General features: G+C 36.7%; 1 protein-coding gene across 1 annotated transcript in view; it reads right to left on the bottom strand.

Annotated features, from left to right (window-relative positions):
* The window catches only part of LOC111054989 (calcium homeostasis endoplasmic reticulum protein), a 48,653-nt gene that overhangs the window by 2,823 nt on the left and 27,294 nt on the right, over nt 1–18,536 (bottom strand). Inside the window, exons 10-16 of the mRNA XM_039440361.1 lie at nt 18,035–18,397; nt 14,037–14,188; nt 10,900–11,033; nt 9,605–9,778; nt 8,492–8,764; nt 5,950–6,091; nt 1,586–1,710 (exon numbers count right to left, since the gene is read on the bottom strand). Coding sequence (XP_039296295.1) covers nt 1,586–1,710; nt 5,950–6,091; nt 8,492–8,764; nt 9,605–9,778; nt 10,900–11,033; nt 14,037–14,188; nt 18,035–18,397 — 1,363 coding nt within the window. The remainder of the gene's footprint in view (nt 1–1,585; nt 1,711–5,949; nt 6,092–8,491; nt 8,765–9,604; nt 9,779–10,899; nt 11,034–14,036; nt 14,189–18,034; nt 18,398–18,536) is intronic.

The raw sequence follows: 18,536 nt of genomic DNA, 5'->3' as shown, positions 1-18,536 counted from the left end.
AAGAATACATTAATTTAGAAAGATGAATAAGGAATTACAATCACTATGACCCGGCTGTACAGAGGCCTGTTAAATTTTAATCACAACAAATGTCGAGTGACCTGGCTGGCTCAGGTCTGGTGTCAGAGTTTTCAGGTCACACCTGATAAAATTCAGGGCCTCTGACCTCTACCTCCATAAACAAAGCCGTAGTGCATTCGTGTGACGTCAGCACAGGTAGGGCTTCTACACCAATAAAAATTAGTTGATTTCAGCTGATCTATAACAGCTTGTGTTTTTATTGGTGTAGGAGCCCTAACTGTGCTGACGTCACACGAATGCACTACGGCTTTGTTTACGGAGGTAGTGCTCTGACATGAATTGACGACTGCTTTTAACGTAGCCGAGACCGACGACTTAACGTATCCATCCAAAACATGGGAGTGGCCCAAAAAATATCTTGCCCGGGCCGGGATTTAATCACTATTGAATCGAGAACCAATCAGAGAAAGTGTTTTTTTTTTTAAATAATGCATCTCTAATCAGTTCTCGAGGCGTTTAATCACGGTTGAAATTTAACAGACTTTTGTGCAACCAAGCCAATATCTTCCAAGTGATCCATTACAGGTCAAAGATCTAATTTCAACGATATTTGATGGGGTGAAGCTGGATTTCCACATATCAGTGCAAGTGGCCGGCACAGTGAAAATATAATTTCCATGTGTTCTAATGGGACTATTCACACTCAGTCCGGCCGAGCGAGTATGAATAGTCCCATTTGAACTTATAGGAATAATATTCTCACTGTACCGGACACATACTGATACTGATATGTGAGAATCTAGCTTTTTCAAGCTTGGAATCTCATCTTTCATCACATACTTGATAGACTAACACAGATGCAATAGGGAATCAAATCTTTGATGAATGATGTAGCCGCACCATTCCAAGTATGATTCTAAACACGGGAGTGGCCTGAGAAAAAAATATCCTTGCCAGCCAAGGATCGAACCCGGGGTCTCTGGTTTCAAAGCCGTGAATCGTACCACTCAACTGCGACCACTCCCAAGTAAAATATTTATTTATTTTATACTAGTAGTTATGTGAACAGTAGACCTCACGCAGTATTCTCATCCACAAGTACCTAATTAAAACTATAGACCTTATGGAAATACAGCAATAGACTGGCTTCTCCACACATCTGTGTAATCACTTGTCAGCTGATTTATGATGAATAATTCTATAGTCTGATTTTTACTCTAATATTGGCGTATGAATGAGCCTCCTTTTTCCTTTTATATTATCCTTGAAATGCAAAATTTCCAAAAACCTTATATATACGTCGACGCGCAATTAAAAAAGGAACATACCTGTCAAATTTCATGAAAATCTATTACCGCGTTTCGCCGTAAATGCGCAACATTTAAACATTAAGAGAAATGCCAAACCGGCATCTGAATCTTAGACCGAGCGAACTGGAACTTCATTAAAACTCTGTAAACTCAATGAAAATCATTACAATGATTTTCCTATATAAACGCCTCAACTTATATAAAATTGGATTAATTAAAAATATATCATTCAAGTGAATAAAGTAAAGACTTACCCTCTCTCTTCCGCTCGCGCTTTCATCCTTGTTATAAAGGCTTGTCCTTTGGATTTTCTAAAATTCTCATAAGGATCGTTCAGGTTGAGACCAACACCCTTGTATTGGTCGGTTCTGTCTCTTATCTAGAATTGAAACAAGATTAGGGATGTGAAAGTGCATGAAACATGGAAATAAAAACAAGTTTAGAGATGTGAAAAAGCATGAAATATGAATGTTGTAATCAATTTCTTGATGGAATCATATTATATTCATTTATTTATTTTTTATTTATTACAATATTACATACATAAAGTAAGTAACATTACACATATGCAAGCTCTTTCGAGCATGACCGCATATTTATTTACTTATCATTTACAATCAACTTAAGGACAAAGAAACAGACTACAGTCCAAGTATTAACACTAAGCGAAATCAAATCTCATGGTTCTCTCAAAAACCACCAGGTTTTTTGGCTTACCACGGAACGCATGGTCGACTCTAAACAGAATTAGAACCAAACATGGTCGATTTGCTGACTAGTTGTATAAATGGGGCGAAGTACCCATCACCCTCCTGTGAGTGTGGGGAAAGGCAAACGATTGACCACATAGTGAAAGAGTGCCCAGTCACGGCCTTTAGAGGAGGAACAGAAGAAGATTTCTTGATGGCAACTCCAGATTCAATAGCCTATCTCAATGGACTGGATATTTGTATTTGAATAAATTGTTACCATTTATGTTTCATTACTATCGTATTACATGAAACTTTAAAGCGAAAAAACACTCACATTCTTTGATGTGGCGACGTCCGTTTCGTGCTGGTTCTCATGTTTCTGTTTGGCTTGAAAATGTGCAATACCAACGGACATCAAAGAATGTGAGTGTTTTTTTTTTCACTTTAAAGTTTTATGAAATACGATAGTAATAATAATAGTGGAAACAAGATGGATAACCAACAACGCATTTATGTTTAATTTTATGTCTCGAGACAAGGGATCATTCCCATATTATGATCCTGAAGAAGTGAAGATGGAAATGAATACTGATTGATGTCTTGGAAGCCATACGCTAAATAAATAAATAAATAATGATAACACTCATGTCCTATACTCTAAAGTAAAGTCGTTTGTTGGTGGGGAGTCCCTTGCGAGAAGGTCCCACCTTGCCTGAATATATAATTTAAGCCGTCAATGGGCCTTAGACTGTTATACTTCAGCCAGGACCGAAGATTTAACCTGCCAGTCCGATAACACGGGAGTGACCTGGTTAAAAACTATTGGTGATGAGCGGGTTTGAACCCGGGATCTCTAGGATGCTACGCAAGCACTCCATCCACTGGAGCACGGATCACTCCGTCATAATCCATTCTGTAAGTGCCGGTACAATGGGTTGCCGGAGTTCCGCCTGCCCTGAAAACCACCACTCACCAAAAAAATGGTCAGTTTTTAGGGACGCCACCAAAGTGGAATAGTGAAAGACAAACTGGGTCTATTCCTATTTCACATCAATCATTTTTTGGCAGCACTGAACCTGTATTCCTCTTAGTTTGTAGTAGTCTTTCATTAAAAAGTCTGACAAGTGAATAGGTCTATTAAAAGTGTTCATTATAGGAGTTATTATTAGTTTTAGTAATATTCTTATATTGGGGAATTCCATCATATTCAGGGAATCAAATTTATGAGAACATAATGTTAATACGATCTTTTTTTCTTAAATCTAGTATCTAACTGTATTGGAAACAAAACTAAGATACTTATAGGCTCAGATATAATATGCTCAGATCAGACAAAGTGGTCAATTTGCGTTATCTATTTTATAGGTTAGTTCTAATATTATTAATGATTATCATCCTGGCTTTACTCAACTGAAAAATTCTATTGACCGAACCGTTGACTGCTTGACCAGTTCAGTATCGAAATTGATAGTTGAATATGATGAATAAAATGGAATACTATTTATTACTTATACAAATCTTAATATTACATTGAAATAAAAATTCTTATTTATATTTTGAAAGAGTATGGATACTTTCATAAATGTAGCATTTATATACCAGCGAGTTTTAAATCAGTTTCCGCTAACGGTGCCACTTTATAGTTAACCAAAGATCTCTCTTCATGTGAGTGAAGCGACAAGCTGAATCGGAAAAATACCTAGTTTGTCGTCGTCTCAGTTTGACGAAATAGCCCAATTTGTCTCATTTTTACTTTCCTTGCCCTATTACCATAGGTAAGGAAAGTATTGCTTTCCGAAAAAAATTAAGGTACCTCAATTTCTAAATTTCTATACGTTTCAAGGTCCCCTGTGTCCAAAAAAGTGGTTTTTGGGTATTGGTCTGTATGTGCGCGCGTGTGTGTGTGTGTGTGTATGAGTGTATGTGCGTCTGTGTACACGATATCTCATCTCCCAATTAACGGAATGACTTGAAATTTGGAACTGAAGGTTCCCTTATGAGGATCCGATACGAACAATTTCGATCAAATGCAATTCAAGATGGCGGCTGAAATGGCGAAAATGTTGTCAAAAACAGGGGTTTTTGAGATTTTCCCAAAAACGGCTCCAACGATTTGGATCAAATTTATACCAAAAATAGTAAATGATAAGCTCTATCAACTGCCAAAAGTCTCATATCTGTAAAAATTTCAGGAGCTCCTCACCATCTATGCAAAGTTCGATATTAGATTCCCAATTATCAGGCTTCAGATAAAATTTATACAAAAAATTTTGAGTGGAAAAGATTAAGCATGAAAATCTCTACAATTAATGTTCAGTAACATTTTCACCTAAAATTGAAAATAAGCACGAAATTCGATAAAATGTGATTATTTCAATTGCAAACTGTTGACAACTGTTGATTCTATTAAATGATTCACTATGAAGAGATGGCAGACACCGTATGTCTCCAGCGTTATTTTCCTGTCACCAGCTGGCTCAGATCTTTGTTTATAAGTAGACTTGAGATGCGCGTGCACACTAGCGTCAGGTGATCAATTTTCATAACGGCAAGGAAAGTTGTGTGAGTGCGCCACACCAGATTTTTTTGGGTTGTGGTGGTTTTTAGGGCTGGTGGTTTTCTGGACCCGGTACAAGTTTTCATAATATGCCAAAAAGCTGTTAAATCATTCAATGAAGACAGGACCTCCGTTATATCTCATTTATATATTATATGAGGTCCTGATAAAGGTGCTTTTTCGTTTATACGACACAACACGACAACCGGTCGTGCATGAAAACAACAGCTGTCTGCTTCTATGTTCGTAAAGCCGTTTTCATTTACGCGAATCGTCATTGCGGAACGACCATCTCCCGCATGCGACTGCGAAGGCATTCCTAATGAGGCAGACTCCCGGCCCCCCGGGATTTTAACCTCAAATATCTCGAAAATTTGAGTAGAACACCCAGTAGACAACGGTACAGTAAAACAGGGTCCTGTTGCATGAGAAAATACACGCTAATATTTTTTTTAATTTCCTATTCTAATAACCAGTTGACTACTAACATTACTAGTAGTTCTGTGAACAGTAGACCTCACGCAGTTTTCTCATCCACAAGTATCTGGTGTCACCTGTTCACCGGCTTCTCCAGACATCTGTGTAATGCATGCAATGAATAATCCACTTGTCAGCTGATTGATTATTATGAATAAGCCGATTATGATAAGCTATAGTTTGATTAGGCCGGTTGCAGACGAACCACAATCACATGTGGGATGTGAGACCGACATACCACAGAACAATACGACTAACGCAGAGTGTCTTCACACTACATTTGAGAAAACGCTCATTAGTGCGATTGTGGTACAGAAGCTAGGGGAAGCGTGGTGCTCAAACCAGTGGCACCACGATCGCAAGGAAAATATTCGCTACCACAGCGCGCAACGCCATGTGGAAGTATCAGTACCACTGCCATGCCTGCCAATGCATTCCATATGCGCTGCGTTTGTGGTACCACAGAAGGAAAATAGTAGCTCCCACATGCCACATACGATAGTGGTTCGTCTGCAACCGGCCTTAATTAATCCTATCTTCAAAGTAGATGATATAAAATATAGTGATATCAGAGTATGGAAGAAATTCCTTTTCCTTTCATATTATCCTTATAATGCAAAATTTCAAAAAAACATTGTGTATACATCGACGCGCAGTTAAAAAAGGAATATTCCTGCCAAATCTCATAGAATTATATCAACGCGTTTGGCCGTAAATGCGTTACATACAGACAGACAAAAGAAAATCCGAGTTAAAACATAGAATTCACTGCGTTCGGTCAATCAGTTTGTATTTTCTCATGTAATAGGCCCCTGGTGTTTCATTGATAAGAATCCAATAAAACACAACATCCACACATTCGATTTGAAAATTGATGAAAATGCAAACTTACCTCGCCCCCTGAAATGGGTTGCTCAATACCTTGTTCCTTGACACCCAACCCGGCCCCTCCCCAACCCATCTTTCTCAGCATCTGATGGCCCTTGTTGCTTTCATCCAACCTTTCAAGGCTGATCTTGCCGTAGGCCCCGCCACTGCAAACCAACACAGAAATGCATTTTAATTTTCTCACAAACACAAAACAATTCAAGAAAAATAATACACAAGATTGGGCAATATAGGGTGTTTCAGAGAAATGGGAAATTTTCAAAGTTAAATAATTTCAAGTAAAACAAATCTTTAAATAAAGTTTTTCATATCATTCAATAGTAAAAATAACGCCATTTTAGAATAAATAATATCGTAACATTTATTTTTTGAAGATGACATCTTGAATGTATGTTCCTTTTCTACACAAACGTTCCTGTAGTCTCTTCATCACATTGTCCATGCATTCCATGTCTTCCGTTATTGCAGAATTGAAATCCAAGATTCGAGAAGCGATTTCAAATTCCAGTTGTAATGTTACGTCAAACCATGGACAATGTGATGAAGAGACTACAGGATTGTTTGCGTAGAAAAGGAATACACCTGCAAGATGTAATCTTCAAAAAATAAATGTTACGTTATTATTTATTCTAAAATGGCATTATTTTTACTATTGAATGATATGGAAAACTTTATTTAAAGATTTGTTTTACTTGAAATAATTCAACTTTCAAAATTTCCCGTTTCTCTGAAACACCCAGTATAAGGTTTTTGGGAAGTTAAGATACTTAATAAAGGCCATTTTTGTGAGTGTTTTCTCAGTTAATTGGACATACATTTTATAAAGTGGAAAAGCATAACATTCATTCTTGACTAGTATATGAATCAAAATTTGGAGGAGAAAAAGTTTTGGGCTGTGCCAGTTGATCCTCCCCAATTATTTTAAATGAATAATTGTGTATCTTGTAACTTAAATGAATAAAAATAAGGGAAGGGGGATCAACCTACTTCGCAATGGCAAGCTATTTACTGAAGTGGAAATTTCAAATTTTGGTGGCCAGTATTGTTATTGGGATAGTAAATACAGAGACTTGAGTTAAAGCAACGGAAATATTAAATAATATTACTAGGTTAGTGATGTTTTATAGTTCTCGAAAGTGAAGATAACCTTTCGAAGAAAAAATTAAATTTATATTAGAAGGTGTTCACTAAAGACTATTAACAAGACGCATGAATATAATACACGGCATAAGAGTAACTTCTCTGAGTATCATAGATTGATGTTGTATGAAGAAAAACCTAGTTATATTGGTAGAAAGATTTACCAAGTACCACCAATTCGGTTGCGGGAAATATGAAGTAAAAAGGAGTTTAAACGAAGTCTGAAATCATTTCTAAGGCCGGTTACAGAGCTCGACCGACAGTCAGTGCGTATGTACCATCCTGACCATACGCATCCATACATCATTTTTACACATTCAGAGCTCTCTTGACGAACAAACTTATCTGCTCACAAAATGGACGCGTTTAAAAGTTGTTCAATTGCAGCTTATTATCCTAGTAACTTAAACGGAGGAGCAAAAGAAGTAGATATCAAGTTCACCCGATGGTCGCCCGAAGAGCATTTCAAAGGGAATTTAGTAACATTATATACATCATTGCTTGGGGATGAAGATACATTTTTTAACTACCTCAGAATGTCCATCAGAAATTTTGATGAGTTATTTCGAGCTTGGGTCACCATTGGGAATACTTACAGTCATTTTAAGCTACGGATCAAATAAATGTAGATAATAATATACGATTTATACAATAAAAATTTTAAAAATGATTAAAGAAATGTATAGAAAAACTATGAATTCAAATATGACACTATTAATTTATTGAATTCATTCATTATGCTATTCAATTCAATATCAGCTGATTGTCGGGCAGAGGTGTCAGCACATTGGTTATGTTGCGATCGGGCTACTGATCAGTACAGCTCTGAAAGCTTCTACTTGCTTCAATAGCGCGTCGGTCAACGGTGGAACGGACGCGCACGACGAACTCGACCGATGGTTTTCGTACGCAGTGTAAAACGCATGGTCGTGACCGTGCGCATGCGTGCCGTCAGTCCTGCTCTGTACGGATACATGGAATATCTATGGAAAAGACAAGCGCGACTGACGTACGCATTGACGGCCGGTCGAGCTCTGTAACCGGCCTAAAGGAGGAGTGCTTTTATAGTCTGAAGGACTATTTTGACTACTGTAATATAGTCGAAGACAAATAGTAACTATATACTAGATATAATTGCATGCAACTTTAATGGTGTCTTGCTTTTTGCTTGCACTTTGACTTATCTGACGCCATTCGAGGCCAACCAGACTTAATGTATCTATCTATAAATACACTTCACTTATATGGGCTACTTTTGTACAAATCAATAAAAACAATATAAAAACTTGTAGTTCCCTTTATTGATCCTCCCCGAAATATAAAGTTTTTAAAAATAAAGGGTACTACAAGTTTTATATTGTTTTTACTATCTATCTATCTATAAATGAACAGATAAATAAACTCACGCAAAAGATGGCGGCGTAGGACTTCGATCCCTGTCGATCAGCTGTTTCTGTGGCGTAGTGTTAGTGTTGAGGGGGGAGAGCGGTGACCTCGAACGTGACCTTGACCTCTCCCCTCCACCTCCACCACTCCTCCTGCCACTGTTCAGTCGCCTCCTAGCCACGCCCCCTCCGCCACTGTTCTGATTCTGACTGTTGTTATTGTTGCTGTTATTCGATGAGCCTCCACTGTTGCGTCTAACGGGGCTACGCCCTTTCGATCGCGATCTGCTGCGACTGAAATCACAACAAGGGGAATAGAGTTGAAAATAGTCCTAATTCTGACACTCACTTCAAATTCAGTTCTTTATTTTTTCCTGACATTTTGATGGTTTGCTCGACATGAAATAAAAATACAACCAGCATTATACAACATACAGAACAATAATACTGAGTACGGTATACACAAGTGACAAGAATTGCAGCGTTTACATGGATAATAACTTGATCAAAACTTCAGTTGATCAAGAGCCAGCGACTAAACACTAAAGAGACTGGATATCAGCCTGCAACGAAAACTTGATGCCGTGAAAACTTGACGTACTGAATGGTTCAACTTCCCATTTCTTTCAGTAGGTAACTTCTGTATGTCCTGTTTCAAGTAAGTCAAGTTCCTGTTGCTTTCGGAGAGACTGAGCGCCATAATTTTTGTGATTTTGTGCTCAATATAACATACTAAATCGATCCCAACCAAAAATTTGATGACAGGTATGTTGGCCCTGGACGTGCACTTTAGCCAAAAATATAAATAGAAATAGAAATAAATAAACAAATATTTGCCATATTATTAAATATTAATATTGCCATTTAAAAGCAAACCTTAACCATCAACCTTTCCTTAACCCAGTCTTCAACCTTCAAATAACTTCTCCTAATCCTTAACTAGTGTGCAACGGAGTAGCTGACAGTTTATCAGCCTGCAACGAAAACCTGATGCCATGAAACGCGTACTGAATACCTCAAGTACCTACCTCAAGGACTAAGCTGTATTTACTAGGCCTACTAAAATGTAAAATGTAGTAAAAGGCGAAAAACTATAGAGTATAGAGGAAAAATTATATGAAAAATAGATAATACCTGCGATATCTGCGTTTGGGCGGCGGAGTCTTGCTCTTTGACTTGGACCGGGAGATGGGAGAGGGAGAGCGTGACTTCATGCGTCGCCCGGCAGCTATGTCGTCATCCTTCTTCTTTTTCGCCGTATTCTTTGCTCTGTAATACTCGTATAATCCCAACTTTTCCCAGCCTTCACTGCAAAACAAACATCAAATCTAGTTTCAATACACCACACGATAGAAGAGTCATTCACTTCATTTTTTAGAAGAAGGTGAAGGTGATTATTATTTAGCGTATGGCAGATACACAACAAATATATAGCTCATGAGTCTCAAATGCCTAGATATTAACTGTACATTTTCAAATTCATTGAGATGTTGTGTAGTTTTCGGTCAGGAGAACATAAGTTTGTCTGACCGCCATTATTTGCTAGTCCATTTAGCGTTACCCAATGTGCACCATGGAGGCGAACTAGCGTTACACATAATCAAGTTGAAAATCTGATTGCTGGAAAAATTTTGGGTTAAAAGAGGTTGAAACTCAATGATGAAGATGATTAGATTTGATTGTCTCAAATTTTTGATAGCATTATGGTGGATCACCATTCAGCCGCTCTTCTTGACTTTGTAACTCCTGAGAGGTCAAAATACTTTATTCCGACTACTTGCACTACCTCAGTAAACAAAGCCATAATGCATTCTGGTGACGTCAGCACAGGTAGGGCTCCTACACCAATAAAAACACTATAGATCAGCTGAAATCAACACATGTTTATTGGTGTAGGAGCCCTACCTGTACTGACGTCACACGAATGCACTAGTGATAATTGAAAAAATAATTTCATTATTTTCTGAGTAACTTTCTCGCTTTTACCACCCTCTTATCTCTTGGAACAAAAAGTTTCAAACATGGTCTTCTGATTGGCTCGTGGCAGTGAACGAGATCAATTGATTGATCCGGATCATTGAAGTGATCCGAACCTACCATCAATACTATTACAATGCGGCGCTTCCTAACAAGATGGCGGATTTTGGCGTCAGGATATAGTCAAGTTTCCGTACTGTATGTATACTGTGACACAGTGTCAGAACTACAACAAAAGTTATTATATAGTGTTTCATCATGGAAAGCAACTTCAATTACAATTCTATAGTTAAATTGAAAATTTGAGAACGTTGCAATTTTATACAATTTGTCAACGCTGTAATTTGGCGCTCGGATGGAGTGCCAAGTCGCAAGTTATTTTATACATATTATATTTCATAAGATTTCTCAAGAATTTCAAATTGGATTGATTAAATAAATGTTGATGTTACCTATCGAGTGGATGTGAATGTCCAGGAGGTAAGTAGAACTGCTTGAAAGCGGCCAGTAGCCTCTCACTGGGAGGTGCGGGAGGGGGAAGTCTGATAGCATCCGGGTCCAGAGGTTTGTATTCACAGTCTTCTAGCTGCATAACAAATTCAACAAAACTAATCATCAAATTCTGTATTACGAATATATTTTATAAATTTCTATAGTCAATTCATAGAAAGGAGGCAATAAAATATCGTTTGCGCTTGTGAGAGTAAAATTCAAAATTCAAAATCTTTTATTGCCGTGAACAAATAGATGTATTGACAAAGTCATCAGGTAAACATAATATACATTATACATACATTTCACACAGGTACTCAAAACAGAGAAATAATATCACAGCCAACAGTCCCGCGTACTTAGTTATCACAGTTATATACAGTAAAAAGGTGATGACTCAGATCCGCTTTCATTGTTCGACTCGTAAATACCAGTTCACATGGTGACATTCACACCAAATTAGATAATGTGATATTCAGTTCGACACATGACAAAGATGTCAGGTGACTATTGTGAATCGGTCTTGCTTCACTCTCACACACGCATGCTCATTTACATCGTCTCTTGGCTCCCAGAACCGAGTATAGATTTCAAACAAGCAACAATCAAATAATTATTGATTCGAGCAAATCAGAAATTGATAATCAAACAACCAATTAATCGATAATTTATTATTATAACTTAGAATAATAACAGCTGTGCTTAGTGAGAGAAGTTGTGTGTATTTTTGGGTTCAAAATTTTATAAAATAGCTTGATTAATTCAATATGAAGTGATAATTTAGTGTTATATTTAAATATAGTTTGGTGTTTTAATTTCTCTAAATTCAAAATGTTTAGCTTATATATATATTTTTGGACGAAAATTGAACTTGAACGTTTTACAGTAGAAACATAACCTATTTTTTGGACATTTTATTAATTTAACAAAATTTGGGAATGGAATAGATTTGGGCCAAGCCTGTTGTTCCTTCCTAATCATATTTATATGATTTGTGATTCTGTCCATGAATAAATAAATAAATAAAAATTATTCTATGACAAGCTGGAGACCACGAGATATAACATGAGCCTCCAACACTCAAGGAATGTCTAGCGAGGTAGGGATGTAGGGGTGGGCATGTCTCTCTCACACATCTTCCCCTCTCACTCAGCATCCAAACGGTCAGCGTAGAAAAAGTTCCAAGTTAGGATACCTGCTATCGAGAACAAACTGAACAAACAATCAAACAACCAATTGATAGATAACTTATTATAATTTTATGACAAGGTAGAAGTCACGAGATATAACATGAACCCCTCAAACGGTGAAGGAACGGTATTACCCCCACCCTAAAAAAATTTAGAGTAAAGTCTCATGTGGTGGGAGCAGGAGGTTCATGTTATATTTCACGGCCTCTAAATGAAAATATTAATAAAATTATACACGTTTTAATTATAAGAATGGGTGATTACCCTGATGTTTTATTCTAACTACATGAGAAGATAAATGAAATACTAATGACATCGTACAAATTATAGTGATAAGAATCGTTTATTACACATACGTTTTATTCTTCCTACATGAAGATGAAATATATACGAAATTGTACAGTACACGTCTCGCAAAGTTAGTAGACAGAAGGTTGGTCACTCATCTATAGTATTTTAGTTGAAATGCAATTGGAGTGGGGGAACTGCAGACGTGACGTAGGCTGTAGTACAGAGTAGGCAGAATATCGCATTCTTGAAAATCATATGGTGACCTATAGTCAAATTATATAACACAAACATTTTCTGACATGCAAGCTTTATGTTTCTGCTTTACAATAATGATCAAAACATTTGAATAATACAAGCATTTTGCAATATAAAAGGAAAAACCCCACCTCCTAACCTTCCCTTTCAAACCCTTAAGGTTTCTTTATCTTCTAGATCGTGTTTATATTTTGTAGTTTGGCTATACATCAGCTTGTGAATTTCGGGGATGAGATATTTTGATTCTCGTAGAACATGTGCTCCATACCAACATGTGTTCAGTACATTTATATGGATGAAATTCATTGGATTTATCGGGATCGGTTTATTGTTTTATTGCAATGCATTGGTTTATCAAGATTTTTTATGGGTTAATCTGAAATTATAATAGTATAACGTTGTCTATTAACGCTCCTCCAGCTTATTAACTTTTTCGTGTCACGTGTTTAGATTCTTGAAAAACTTTCAACTTCATTTTATTCATACAAGTTGAATGAACTTGAAATATTAAACAACATTATAAGTATCGGTGATTAATTCGCTATAAGTATGGAGAATTTTTAAGTTCTAGGTCAATCTTGAGGGGATTAAACGACGATGTATTTGAAGATACAGTGAATAAACTGTATGCTCAGTGTGGTTACTCTATCACTTTTTTACTACACGTGACGTCACGCTGGCATTCCCCCCACCACTTCGAATCTTACACCTGTGAGTGATCAACCTTCTGTCTACTAACGTTGCACGTCTCGTAGCTTTGACTCCGTGACTTTGAAACGGCATATTGGCAAAGTATGGTGAGCGGGGTTATATTCACGGCTTCACAAAAACATCAGCTTTAGAGATCCTAGATGGAGGAAACTACCTACACACAAAGATTCTTTATAAATAAGAGAGTTGCAACGTATTACCAACAATGGAAAGCGCATGTTGGAAGAATGTCAGCTGATAGGCTGTGTTGTGCAAAAATGATGTAGGGCTACCTCCAAAAATCTCCTTGTGTATCTTTTCGGATGCAACACGTTGCTTTTGAGAAGATACAAAAGAGCATCTGTTGTTTATGGAAGGATACATTTTAAAAAATGTTTGAAGTTTTTGAACGGATAGTATTGTAGTCTAGTTGCCCTCCGCCGATAGGCAAAGCTACAGGTCACGGACTGTACAAGTATGACGGTCGTAAGGCTCATTGACGGCTTAAATGATAGATTCAGGCGAGGTGGAACTTCCGTCAGGGACTCCCCACCAATAAAAGCCATACGAATATTATTATTATAAAAAATTATTTATTTATTTTTAATATTAGGGCACCAGGGGAACCCCCATTATTTAATCAATTAAAATAATAAGAATAAGTTGATTACCCTGATAAGAGGCACCATGAGACCAGCAGGCAGATCGTAGTAGGGGAGGGAGGGGAGGAGATCATCTGGCATCACATCCGATATCTGCGGGGGAGGAGGAACTGCCGGGAAACCAGGGGGAGGCTGCGAGAAATCAGGCAGTGCGATACCAGCTGCAAAAAAATCAAATTTTTATTAAACACCTCATGATTTGACACAGGACAACTAAAACTAGTTCAATTCCAATGACCGTTTTCACACTTGAACAATTGTGGGCCGAAAATCACCTGCATTCAAACTTGTGCCTGGTCCACACGCAACGATATATTGCACAAATCTGATCGGTACGTACCGATCATATTGTTACAATAATATTGGAGCGTATGGACGGAAGATTTATGCGATTGAGCGAGATTGATCGCGATATATCGGGGTTGAAAGAACTTGATCAACCTGGCAACGATTGCACCAATTTAGCAAGATTGGAGCGATAAGATGTATCGTCTAGACAGTACTTCGATCAACTTATTGATCAAACTAAATTTCTCCGATCATCTGTTCAATCCAATCTGTTCAATAAAATATTTTTGGAACTTACCCTTATGTATTTTCTCATCACTTTGTATATAGCCTCACAGGTCCCTCGAATAATAACACTCATACTTTATTTGAAATTATGGTCGTGAATTCCATACTTTAAACTGCGCCCTGTATCAATATATCTGAGGGTGGCGATGAGTCGTTATGGGGAGAAATTGATTTTCGCATAACTGTATCCTGTTTCTTCATCAGAGAAGAAACCAATTTAACAATTCCAAGTATGAATCTTCAGCCATTCTCAAATAGTTGCGCCAGTCATTTGGTTCATCCCTCAATTCTCACATTAGTTTCACATGCGAAAACTTGTCTCTCTTGAGAAACCAATAACGACACCACTTACTTCTTGGTTTGAATTGTTATCTTTCTCTCTACTTTCACCAAACAAATTACAGAACGGGACCACAACAGTATCTCTTCCATGTTGATCACAACTGAAAGAAAGGAGCAACGATGTGAAGTCCACGTTATAATGGCAGTGAAGAAAGATAGGAGAAAAACGTTGCCAAGTCTCCGCATTTTTCCACTGTCTGTACGTAGCTGTTACTCAATTCATCCCATTAAATTTCATCTAATAATAATTATAATTTCCTTGATAAAATAATCAATTTAATGTCAAATTAATCAAGAAAATATATTTTTTCATAATTTGATTAAAAAGTTTGCTTTCATAACTGAGATCAGATTTTTATTTTTATACAAACCTGAAATGACGGCTAATTTAAAAAGCTGTGATACAACTATCTGAATTTCAAAACAACAGAAATTGAGTTATTTGGTAGGTATTCTATTCCAATTTCTTTTTAAAATAATAGAAATCCTATTTAAAAATAAGTAATTTCAATGGATTAATTCTGAAATAAATTTTCAATATTATATATACCGGTACGAGTAGGTCTAACCTAGGCTAACTGAAGCATGGATGAAGTCTAGGATGGTTTTAGTTATCAACTTTTTAAATGTCATTTCAGGTATTTTAATTTGTGTTTCTCATACGGTAATGTTTAAAAATTATTTCATTGTTTCAAAAATACATTTTAAATCAATTATACGACTTGTGTACTCAAGAATTTTGTAGAATGAAGAATAAAAATGGCGGCTGAGAATTTATTGTTTGTTCAGTTTTGTACAGTCACTGTCAAAAGTAAATATAAAATATTCTGGCAAATAGACAACATTGCAAAGCGAGAGAGAGATAGTGCTGTATGATAGAAAAGGTGTTGTATGATAGAAAAGGACAGCAACAGTATTGTCGATCGTACACTGCCATTATAATGTGGACCTCACTATAGGTGCAATTAGATCAATGCAGAAGTTGGGGCGAAAGATTGTTGCATGTGGACGGAATGTCGATGTCCAATTTATTGCAACGATTATTAGTGTAATCAGATTTCTGCGATCATATCGTTGCGTGTGGACCAGGCTATACCGATTGCCGACCGACATTCAGAATTGCTTCCGATTGGCTGAGAATCAGCTGTTGGTATTTTTTCAACATTGAGATCGTTTCCTTCAAAATAGTTATGAAATTGTATTTGAATAATGGAAAGTGCGTTAGTGAATTAATGAGATGATCAAACATCCATCCATCGGCGGGATTCGAACCCATGAACCAGGCGGTGCTAGCAGACCGAAGTTTGTAACGCTTCATTACCACTAGACGAACCCGGCCGGCAAAAAAAAACAGCTTATTCGAAGATAATCTTTGTTTTGTTTTGTTTTACAGAACACTATGGTATAACTATGATCCACTTATATGAAATGCACGCTGCACATAGAGACAATAGTATAGCTGTCATAGTCAACCGCCCGAAAATAGGCTGATGGAAATCGGAACAGAGGAGTCCTTCCTCAACCTCTCGCCCCCTCAGGTGTTGCCAATTCGTCAGGTGTATAATAAAAATATTCAATCAATCTCATATAATTTGTAACCAATCAATATAAATTAATCCTCATTTAATTTAATTTAAAACCTTAGACTAGACTCACATTTTTTAATTCTTACTTGATACTAGTTTTTTCTTTCTATTATTTATTATATTTCTTGTTACTATATACTTGTTAATTTTTTCGTCTATCTGATCACACTAATCGAAACGTGATCGGCGAAATTACAAAAATACTATTTAATTTTTAATTATATCCTATTATATTAAGCGAGAAATTTCTGTATTTATATATCTGGCTATTTCTATACTGGTTATTTATGTTTTACGGATCTCGAAAACGGCTCTAACGATTTTCACGAAATTTGGAACATAGTAGGTTTATGATATAAAGATTCGATTGCACTAGGTCTCATTCTTTGGAAAACTCGCTGAACGACATTAAAAGGATAATTCATCCTTGGAAATCATATGATAATTTCGTCGTCTCTCGATAACAGAAGATGCGTGTGCCTGTATGTGAGAGAGACAGAATTATTTCCAGCTGTGTAATCAATCAGCGAGAAATTTTATCTAGCTAGACAATTTAATCGATTTGATCAACATAATCTGATTTGTTGACATGACATGATAATCCTCCTAAACTAGAGTACATCATAATTTTCAAAGTTGATCATTATTTGACAATTTCAAGTGATTAGTGAGTGTTATTTTGTTACTCAATTTGGTTTGTATATAATCTAAATTATAATTTTTTTGATTTCAAATATTTGAACAGAAAATTGAACCTGAAATCAAGTGTATGGAACATAACCTAATTTCTGGACTATTTATAGTGTATAAATCAAAATTCGGGAAAGGAACAATTATGGGCTGTGCCTGTTAGTACTTCCCCAATCATTTTAAAGAATTGTGTTCGGTTTATCAAAAGTCAATAAATAGATAACGAGCAAAGCTCGGTGCCCCTATATTGTTATGTAATTTGAGGAGGAAATAAATTCATCTATTCATTTATAATCAGCTGTGGACAATGTTGATCAACTCTTATTTGGCAACGTAGCACCCATCTGTCCCAATTGTCGATGCCTGAAAAGTGTACCTACTTGAAAAGATACTGAATTCTACTACTGTACTTATAGGTATTTTAGAATATTTATTTTATTATAAGTATTTTGTCGCTTGTTCTTTATCAATAATTCTAAAAGCTGAAATCTTTACTATTCTATGATCTGTATTTATTCTTATCCAAGTATAGAATACACAATAAATTGTATTTGGAACTTTGTTTTCTTTTTGGCAATAAATTAATTTTGATTTGAAAAAAAACTCGCTCCTCACTCACAGGCATTCGCCCATATGAGGAACCTTCTTCACATTTAATATTGTATAAATATTGTATTTTGTAAAAGGAGAAGAAATAAATCAATTTCAATTTGCATTGGAAATTTTCTTGCGGTTGACTGCCGAGAAATTGTAAATTTTATGTACTTTTAAGTTCTATTTTAAATTTAGAACAGAATAAATAAATTAACTGACGCGGCGGTATGTGCGGAGAGAACCCTGGCGGTGGCTGTGAGAAGCTGATGTTCTCCAACCCCATCGGAGGGGGAGGTCCCCCCTCCCCAATATCCCCACCAGTCAACATAGGCGGCGGAGGGGTCATCACCCTCTCTGTCAGCTGCTGCTGTTGTTGCGGTGTCGCCTGTTGTTGTTGCTGTGGGTCGGTTGTTGTCGGCGGCTGTTGTTGTTGCATCTGCATCTGACTGAGCACGGTCTGTTGCAACAGCAGCAACTGTTGTTGGTCGATGTTGACGCAGGCCAACTGTTGTTGGTCGATGTTGACGCAGGGCAGCTGTTGTTGTTGAGTGGATGTGGTGGTGGGGGGTAGGCCGGTCACTTCTGCAAACAACAACAAATTCAGTTTATTTGACAATTAATACAAGAACAGAAGCAAGTAGCCTTACAAGATAAGTACGATACGGACTAATTTAATAATAGAATAAGTCACTCCCTATTTTTATACAGCTATAATTTCTTT

This window comes from Nilaparvata lugens, chromosome 13 (genome assembly GCF_014356525.2).
Source record: "Nilaparvata lugens isolate BPH chromosome 13, ASM1435652v1, whole genome shotgun sequence".
In the NCBI taxonomy this organism is placed as follows: Eukaryota; Metazoa; Arthropoda; class Insecta; order Hemiptera; family Delphacidae; genus Nilaparvata; species Nilaparvata lugens.
This window is presented reverse-complemented; position numbering and strand designations above follow the sequence as displayed.